Source organism: Epinephelus lanceolatus, chromosome 10 (assembly GCF_041903045.1).
Source record: "Epinephelus lanceolatus isolate andai-2023 chromosome 10, ASM4190304v1, whole genome shotgun sequence".
Taxonomy (NCBI): domain Eukaryota; kingdom Metazoa; phylum Chordata; class Actinopteri; order Perciformes; family Serranidae; genus Epinephelus; species Epinephelus lanceolatus.
In genome coordinates this window covers 21,603,030-21,613,660 of record NC_135743.1, presented here as the reverse complement: position 1 = coordinate 21,613,660, position 10,631 = coordinate 21,603,030, and the positions used below count along the sequence as shown (strand labels likewise).

Sequence of the window (10,631 nt, the reverse complement as noted above, 5' to 3'; positions counted from 1 at the left end):
CATTGCCACAACAACCTGCTTTTTAAAGACGCAGAGGATGAAATGATAAAAAGGAAAAACAGGAAGCTATATGTGAAAGGCAAAAGTCAAAAACAACCAGTGTTAATTACTTATTTTCTATTTATTTACAAAGCTGTAATTTGTTTTAGGCAACTAAGATATTCAACAGTAACATGTCCAAATGACAGCTTAAAGGTTTTAAATACAAAGTTTTTCATCTTTCACAAAGTGCATTGTTTTTTAAGTCAAGTGAACAAATGTTTGTGTTAGAGTCTTTCATCGTATTCAAAGATCAGTTTAAATATTTTGATATGTGTCATTTAACAAGTTTTCATGACTTACATTTTCCTCAGGTGTTTCAAACAGACAGATGAAAGATGTGTGGACAAGTGAAGTTCCTTAGAAGTTAGAAGTGGTATGCCCTATTTGAGAAATGATTTTAGACAGTGCCACATCTCTCCTCATTTGCACTGTTGCTACAATATATAAACAATAATATTGTTAAACTTAATATTAGAATTTCACAAATTTAACTTTAATGTTTCAAATGCACAGACTGACCAATAAATCTGGATTAGTAAGGTGATGATATTTACTCAATTAACTTTCCTATGATAAATATACATTCATTAAACAATAAAACCATAAACATAGAAATATCAGGCAGCAGTGTAAATAATTAAATTGCTGATGCCATAATTATAGAAACAGCACGTTCATACTCAGTCAGATTCAGTTCAGCACTCAAGTCTTGTCATCTCTTGCAACACTGAATGAAAGCCTGTAAACTTGGTGAAGGTACATTCATGAGAACACCGTCATGCAACAACAGTGATAATACAGGACTGTTTTATTATTACCATTGTTACATTATGTGAGTTCAACAGTAATATGTGCACATACCTGCAGCAACTCATAATGGCTCATAATGTAATAACAGAAATGTAATAAAAGTTCATAATGTAATAAAATCATGAGCGTATAACGTAATAACAGCTTTGTGTATAATGTAATAATGTAATAACTTATTACATTATGAGCCTTACTGGCGCCGCTCATAATGTAATAACAGTTCATAATGTAATAACAGCTCATAATGTAATAACAGTTCATAATGTAATAACGGCTCATAATGTAATAACAGTTCATAATGTAATAACGGCTCATAATGTAATAACAGCTCATAATGTAATAACGGCTCATAATGTAATAACGGCTCATAATGTAATAACGGCTCATAATGTAATAACAGTTCATAATGTAATAACGGCTCATAATGTAATAACAGTTCATAATGTAATAACAGTTCATAATGTAATAACAGCTCATAATGTAATAACAGTTCATAATGTAATAACGGCTCATAATGTAATAACAGTTCATAATGTAATAACGGCTCATAATGTAATAACAGTTCATAATGTAATAACAGCTCATAATGTAATAACAGCTCATAATGTAATAATGGCTCATAATGTAATAACAGTTCATAATGTAATAACGGCTCATAATGTAATAACAGTTCATAATGTAATAACAGCTCATAATGTAATAACAGCTCATAATGTAATAACAGCTTATAATGTAATAACAGTTCATAATGTAATAACGGCTCATAATGTAATAATGGCTCATAATGTAATAACAGCTCATAATGTAATAACAGCTCATAATGTAATAATGGCTCACATTGTGAGAAAAAGTGTTGCATTATCATCATTTTTAGGTCAAAACTGCACACACTGACAACGAGAGTGCACTTAAGGGCAGAGGTCTAAGTTTGTGTTTGACTATGATTTGTTTATAGATGGTGCGACAGTAACCAACTCAAAAGCCAGCTGGAGAAGAGGGTGGATTAGGGAAGAAGGAGGGGGACTGTAGTTCATGTAGTTTAAAAGAGCATTTCCTTTGTTTACTATTGCTACAATAAATGCAGGACACAATAACTTCTACAATAAAAACACATTTAAGATTGGTCTTTTCAAATAAGAAAGTGCACACTCTCTCCTTCCATACAACCTAGTGAAGACCTTCCAGTCAAATGTTGCTGTTATTTTATTGTTGGTCTTAATGCCAATTTAATAAAGACTTTTAATAAGCATTGTTTTCCTACTACTTATATTAAATACATGACAGCAGCATAACATATTCATTCAATTTACTTTATTTTGGAACTTGTGCAAGAATGAGAAGAGCGTTTTAGAACCATGTAATAACAATGGACCAGCTCAAAAGTTCTTAAAATGTAAACACAGCCTGTCAGGACACCCAGCCTGTCAGGAATGGGGGCTCCATTCGTCAGTGACTGTGCCAGTGTTCACTCAGATCAAGGCTTAACGAGTTTTGTTTTTTGTTTTTTTTAAAAAGAAAACTTTACTTCTTCCAATGAATGTCTTTAATATGGACTCACAGTATGAGCCATTATTACATTATGAACTGTTATTACATTATGAGCGACGCCAGTAAGGCTCATAATGTAATAGGTTATTACATTATTACATTATGCGCAAAGCCGTTATTACGTTATATGCTCATGATTTTATTACATTTTGAGCCGATTATTACATTATGAACTTTTATTACATTTAAGTTATTACATTATGAGCCATTATTACATTATGAGTTGCAACACGTACCCTCTGAGTGGCAAAGCGCACACAGCCCTGTGGTGACGAGTCGTGTTTTGCCTCCAGCTAACAAACAGACGTCATTGTGACTTCAGCCCTAAAAGGGTCTATGTAGTTTTCCATTTTTGCCAATATATCATCATAAACTCTACAGACTGGACCTTTAAACGAACTAGATTTACGATTAAACTGCATTTCTAAAATGTGTAAATCTAAATTGAAATTATGTCTAACTGTGATTGCAATTGCAATGTATTTCATCGTAGGTACCCAGATACTATGAAAATGATTTATGCTTGGAGTCATGTGGATTCTTTCTAATTACACTTTTGAATGTTCTTATGTTTAACTTATGTGAGTCTATTAAACTTATGATGGTTTTGATAGTTTGTTAAATATTAGTCCTCAAAGTGAATTTCTGGGATGATTATCAGACGACCTCAATGAAGGAATTCATGTTTTTTTTATACTGAGGAAACAGTGCATTTGACACTTGAAATCACTCGCCAAGTAACCTCACCTGACACTCCTTTGAGAGGTTACTCCCTCCACAGAGAGGGAAAGGAAACACAGTTGCCTCAGCAAAGACACCTCTCTGAAGTTACTGACCGAAGAGGAAGATTAACGATCTCCTGCTCAGTGTTGCAACATATGAACAGGCTGCCATCTAGTGTAAGTTACTGATCATTTCTTCCTTTGTCAGCACACTAGGAAATGATCTCACAGGGGGGTCAAACAGGTCTCTGGATTACTGCAAACTTTGTGGAAGGGCTTCAGGCCTACCTGGACTGGACAGAGAGGATTCATGCTGAGTGGGACCACATAGACCCAGTGAAGAATGCATATGCCCTGCAGTCAGTGGCAGGAGAGGTACAGGAAGGAGACTGGATGTGAAGTAGCTGCAGACATAGTGAGAGTTGGCTCAGTCGTCCACAGATCTGATTGGAGAAAAATCACCATAAGTTATGCAGCTATTTTTCTGTGCGGCATACGCAACCCCCGCTTACAGAAACAATCTGCTACTGCCAAAACCAAATTGTAGAAGATGCAAAAATAAAGTTTAAATTCTTGTATACATTTTAAGAATGGTCTTTAACAGTAACTAAAACCATCCAGACAGGTTTTTTTTTACTGTAACTTCCATGTTGCTACCACTGATCCACTTAGATTTGAGTTTTGCCTTTAAGAAATGAATAAATCCAGCAACAGCACCAGCTGAATTTTACAAATGTTTTCTTTGTCTCAAAGACATGTCTGAACAAGTGACATTGTAAATATAAGGTGCTCAAATTTATACTGCATTTTCATTTACAATTTAAATGATAGTTCTGCACACAACAAGGTGTCCCAACTGATGCTCCACTGTCCCAGCTGCTCTGGGGAGGCACAATTTGGAGAAAATGCACATGTACATTTTGCAAAATTGTGCCTTTTGTGGTTGATTTGGGCTTTAAAAAACTTGATAGATTGTCTGTATCTGTTCAAGGGTCGATTTATTTTTTATAACTGTTTGAGTAGTCTGTGATTAATGGAGGGTTATTGATATAAACTGATGCAAAAATGTCCCAAAATGACCCCACTGTCTTCTACTTTACTTGAGATTGAACACAGGGGAGTCAGGCAAGGATTGGTGATGTCGGCCAGACTGAAATTATAATAAAATGTATGTGCACAAATTACTGTTGAACTCACATAAAGTAACAATGGCAATAATAAAACAGTCCTGTATTATCACTGTTGTTGCATGACGGTGTTCTCACGAATGTACCTTCACTAAGTTTACAGGCTTTCATTCAGTGTTGCAAGAAATGACAAGACTTGAGTGCTGAACTGAATCTGACTGAGTATGAACGTGCTGTTTCTATAATTATGGCATCAGCAATTCAATTATGTACACGTGCCTGATATTTCTGTTTATGGTTTTATTGTTTAATGAATGTATATTTATCATAGGAAAGTTAATTGAGTATATATCATCACCTTCTTAATCCAGATTTATTGGTCAGTCTGTGCATGTGAAACAACATTATAATTAAATTTGTGAAATTCTAATATTAAGTTTAACAATATTATTGTTTATATATTGTAGCAACAGTGCAAATGAGGAGAGATGACGCACTGTCTAAAATCATTTGTCAAATAGGGCATACCACTTTCTCACACGTGACTTCCTCATTTTTAAGTCTTGCAGACTGATAAAGCCGCACAACTTCTGAGGAACTTCACTTGTCCACACATCTTTCATCTGTCTGTTTGAAACACCTGAGGAAAATGTAAGTCATGAAAACTTGTTAAATGACACATATCAGATTATTTAAACTGATCTTTGAATACAATGAAAAACTCTAACATAAACATTTGTTCACTTGACTTAAAAAACAATGCACTTTGTGAAAGATGAAAAACTTTGTATTTAAAACCTTTAAGCTGTCATTTGGACATGTTACTGTTGAATATCTTAGTTGCCTAAAACAAATTACAACTTTGCAATAAATAGAAAATAAGGAAATAACACTGGATGTTTGCAACCTTTGCCTTTCACATATAGCTTCCTGTTTTTCCTTTTTATCATTTCATCATCTACGTCTAAGTTAAACTAAATATTACAAAGTGTGTGACATGCAATTATTTGTTTTTGCAAATCTATCAGAGTCAGCAGAAATACCAAACTGGATTTACCCTTTTGTTGGAAATGTTTCATAAAAGACTGGAAAATTTGCAAGAAGTGTATTTAAATTATGAATGAGTTATTTATTTGATCAATGAAGGGCTTGAGTTGAGATCAAGTGGCTCAGAATTTGAGCCTTTTCCAAATTGATGTAAAAGAGGAAGAAGAGACAGCAAAACATTTCTCCATCTGTAACCTGCTCTACAAACCTGAAATAATTAGAGATTAAACACAGTAATGTGAATTGTTTTATGTAAAATCTCCAGAGTTTCTGCCTCTCCTGACACACAAAGATGGCTGCAGCTCTGACTCTCCTTCTCATTGGCTCGGTGCTGCAAGGTGAGTCGTTTAGTCAGTATTGAAGTCAAGCATTCACACCACAATGCAACAGTACCTGTAATATATACTGCAGAAAATTAAAACAGTGAGCAACAAAAGCGTCCAGCTGGTCTTTTCTTGGAACTTTAATTTGACGGGTTTTAATCTGAACATCTGGGGGAAAAACTACTGTGGGGACAAGGCACAATCTTTACAGTCATCATTTTGGTTTATTCTAAGAAAAAGGTATAGCGCTAAGGCAACCAGTAAACAGTAAATAAATCCTCATTAAAATTATTCACTTGCTCTTATTCAAAGATTTGTATCTTGTGTTTCAGGTGCCCTGTGTGGAGTGTTTGAGGCCATAATGCCACAGACTATAGAGGTTGTTAGTGGATCCTGTGTGACCATCCCCTGCTCCTTTGACGTGACAGACCAGTTTGTATCAAACCTAGACAACACATGTAAAGCACGATGGAAAAAAGATGGAGTTACTGTGTTTGATAGCAGCCAGCCACAAACAACTACAAACAACGGACAACTGACAGGAGACTTGACCAAAAAAGACTGCACCACAACCTTGAACAACATACAACCTGTTGACAACAACAAAAAGTATTCCTTCAGACTGGACTGCGCAGGCTTAGGATATGATTTTTCTGAAAAAATCTCTTTTTCAGTCAAAGGTATGTTTTAACACCCATTTACTTACACTTCACTCCTTTCTCTTGTAGAACTGCTTTGATCATATTTTGCATTTATTGTTTTTTTTTTCAAAAAACAAATGGAGAGAAATGATTGTTTATTCAGTGACTGGTCAAAATCTACCTTCCCACCAGCTGATCCACCCAGACCGACTCTGACTCCGACTCCGTCCACACTGGAGGTGAAGAAAGGAACCTCAGTGAGTTTGACGTGCTCTGCTCCAGCTCCCTGTCTGTCTCACCCTCCAACTCTGACATGGACCCCCGGCCTGGGTGACAGTCAGGAGACACTGCAGGAGAATCAGGACAAAACTAAAGTCCAGACCTCTGTTGTCAGCTTCACTGCTTCTCACCTCCATCATGGAAAGACAATCTCCTGTACTGCCACCTACAACAAACAGGATGGCAGCACTGAGTCAGCTGTTAGCACAAGTTTAACAGCTGACATTTCATGTGAGTTCATTTGTCCTTAAATTAATTAGAATGATTAACAATATACTGCAGATGAATTGTTCTGTTGTCTTCTAGTGTTTTTGAGTTAGTCTGAATCGGGGCTGAAACAATCAAGACAATTAATCCATTAGTCAATAATTTTGATAAGCTATCAATCATACTTGTTTAAGATAAATAAATAAATAAAAGTGTACTGTTTCCAAACTATGATGATTTGCAACTTTTTTTCTGTTTGATACCATTGTGCATTTAATGCTTTTGGGTTTGAACTTTTGGTCAGACAGCAAGTTGTCTGAAAATGATTTTGGTATCTGAAGTTTTCTGGTTTCCATTTGTAGTCTGTTTGTAGTCCGAGCAGCATTGACCAATCACATTTAAGAGGCAGCTTGACAGTCTGTGTGGAGAGAGGCAGAACACATTGGCTGAAATGCAATACTGGAACCCATCACCAACATTGATGACGATTTAGCCTTTTAAAAATGTATCCACATCCACATACTGAAATGACCTGCACAAGCAAGATTATGTCTCCTCCAGAATATCCATTGGCTAAACCAGAACCACCAAAATATTAGATGTTACCCCCAGAGGCTTTAGAGGCGTTATTGTCATTAGAGCGAGAGCTAGTGGGTTCCGAGATTGGCCTCTGGCAAATTGTAATGTTTTTTTTTTTTGGCAGAGCTGTGTTCTCACTCACTGTCCATTGATGCTGCACCAAGCTTTAACTTGAGCTGAGTCAGCAAAGTGGATTTGGTAACATTCCCCTCACAAAAAAACAACAACAATCCGAAATGCATTTTTTCGAAAAGGTGTCAGCACTCACATTTAACATATTCTACTTTCACTTAAAAAAAAACACATTACTTTTAAACCTATAAATAATACAAGTTATTTATTCATCATTTTTCAGATTCACCCCAAAAGACCACAGTGTCAGTCCGTCCCCTGGGTCCAGTATCAGAGGGCAGAGATGTGACTTTGACATGCAGCAGCAGCGCCAACCCGCCAGTAAAGACCTACACCTGGTACAGAGCTGATGGAGGCCAGGAGACTTTTATTGGGAGCGGAGCTGTTTTAAACATTAAAGCATCTAAAGACAACAGTCTGTTTTTCTGCGAGGCTCAAAATGATCTTGGAACTGGACGATCAAACAAGAGACAAATAGATGTTCAGTGTATGTATCAAATGTTAAACATTCTGCATACCCTAATAGCTACAGCTTTATGCAGTACACTGACTTAATTTGTCATTCATTTATTATTTGAATATTTAACGTCAATATATTTATAAATAGAAAAATTTAGAAGCAGATTAAGCAATAATGAAATTCGTTATCAGTTGACAAAAACAAAGTCATTCTGAAATCTTTGTAAAATTTATTGGTTTTCTATATCAGATAACACCAATTAGAGGATAATTATATTTATGTTTCATTACTCATTTTTCAGACTCCCCCAAACACACAGCGGTGTCAGTCCATCCTTCTGGTCCAGTACCCGAGGGTAGAAATGTGACTCTGACATGCAGCAGCAGCGCCAACCCGCCTGTAAAGAACTACACCTGGTATAGAGCTGATGGAGATCAGGAGACTTTTATTGAGGCCGGAGCTGTTTTTAACATTAAAGTATCTAAAGACGACAATCTGTTTTCCTGCGAGGCTCAAAATGATCTTGGAGCTGGACGATCAAACATCAGTCAAATAGATGTTCAATGTAAGTATCGCATTTCATAAGTTTTATGTTAGGTAAAGCAATATTTCAGTAAATTGAGAGAAAAGTTTGACTGTTTAGTTATTAATGTATCTATCTGTTTTATTTCGTTTTTCGTACAGCTCTTAATTTGATCTGCTTATTTACTGCATTAATTTAGACATTTTATTACTCAATCTCTATTAATGTGACATTGTATTATACATACGTCTTTACATAAACACTTATAGAGAGGTTAAATTTCACACTGAGAGGTGTTTCTAATATTTGATCTACCCTCAAAAGGAGGAGACAAAACAGTAAGGAACTTTGGTCACGTGATAACATGCAATTGCATATGGAGGAAGATTAAAACCATGACTGTTCATGTATGGTCTTTGGTGTCCGATGTGGTGGCCTCCTTGATCTTTCTACATCCGTCAACTGAGTTCTTGTCAATGGCTCTGACTCCCAGTCAATGCTGTGATCAGTTTCTAAGTGATATAATTTATTCTTTATCTTTTTAACTATTCATTGATATAAATTTGCCAAATTTAGTCCATGTTTCCACAGTCCCTTATCTGTATAGAAGACAATATGGGACAAAATTATAAATACTTGAACAGATAAATACATGTTACTAGTTAACTCGGGCAGTTCATTATTCCTGTAGTAATGGAACATTTTGCTTTGCATCACTTTTCAACAATTATTTTTCTATCAGTACATTTTGTATTTAATTTTTGCAAACTTGATTAAATGTGTCTTTATTTGACTCTAACCTTCTAAAGTCTGTTTTCTCTACATGTGTTTCAGTTTCCCCACAGATCCTGCCCTCATCTCATTGTACCATAGCTGAAGCCCAGCTCAGATGTTCCTGCAGGACTGTGGGAAATCCTTCTCCCACTTTACAGTGGTATTTGGACGGGTCACCTGTCAATCACTCTTTTGCAATAAGCAACCTAAGTGACACAGGTCTGACGAGCAACCTTACTGTGGATCAACCACAGGAGAAAAATCTTTCCACCCTGCTCTGCCGCAGCTCCAACTCTCTTGGATCTGCCAGTCGACATTTTTGCGTCAACAGCATTGAGCCTCAAACATCTGCACAAAGTCAAGGTCTGTTTTACTGATTAAGTGACAGTGCAGTCTATGTATCAAATGTCAAACCTTCATAATGTATACCTGACAGGTCTAGCTTTATTTAGTGGACAATGTTTTCACTGTTTCATAAATGCAACATTCAAACAGAGCTCTGAGATGTAGATTATTATATATATGAGACTGATATTATTATTTGGTTATTTCTTATGACAGTTCTTCTCTTGGCTGTTGCTGGTGTATCTCTCTGTGTGAACGTCTTCTTCACAGTCTGCATAGCGTTGCTTTGGTATGTTTTTGCACTGGATGATACTTGTTGATTCAAAAGCTCTGCTCATGAACAGCAGCACTTCAATATAAAATATATTCACATGGATATGTATATCCTGACTTTTTCTTTTGTTCCTCAAAGGAGAGCCAGACAGCATGTGAAGCCGAAAGAAGAGGACAGAACGTACATGTCAGTGAATCGTAGAGACATGTCTCCAGAATATGATGTCATTGCCCAAACAACTCCAGAATGACGATGTACACTTCCACTGATGATGATCTTGATAAGTATCAGATAACTTTACTTACTTAAACTTTTTTAAGTATTTCTTGTCATTATTATATTGAGGCAAACAAGAAAAGTGATATGAGTGTTTGTAAATACATTTTCTACAGGGTGGTGGGCACAAAACCAATTTTCAACGTAACAAATACTTCCTCTATAAAGTGTGTAATGCTCCTTTTGGGTTCAAAGTTCATCAGAGGTGATTTTTTGTTTTTTTGTTTTACTTTTGTTGATGTTAAAGCTCTCCTGATCAAGAGCAGTACATTTTATTTGAAACAAAAAGCAAATTTTTTGAATGAGGAGATGTCCGAGTCTTTCTCATGACTGGCTTCATGGGAAGTGACAGAAGAGTGTGAAGCCAATTAAGAGGACAAAGGACAAACTTCAGACCATCCTGCCAAGAAGAATGACAGCACTCGTAGAGGCTGTGGTAATTATGGTGGGAGTGAAATGGAAATTATTCATATAATCAAAAAGGTAATCAACAATATAATATAAATTAAAATAAATATTTTT

General features: G+C 35.9%; 1 protein-coding gene across 1 annotated transcript in view; it reads left to right on the top strand.

Annotated features, from left to right (window-relative positions):
* The window catches only part of LOC117266103 (uncharacterized), a 60,325-nt gene that overhangs the window by 14,472 nt on the left and 35,222 nt on the right, over nucleotides 1–10,631 (top strand). The window contains exons 5-6 of the mRNA XM_078171750.1: nucleotides 5,952–6,299; nucleotides 6,453–6,770. Coding sequence (XP_078027876.1) covers nucleotides 5,952–6,299; nucleotides 6,453–6,770 — 666 coding nt within the window. The remainder of the gene's footprint in view (nucleotides 1–5,951; nucleotides 6,300–6,452; nucleotides 6,771–10,631) is intronic.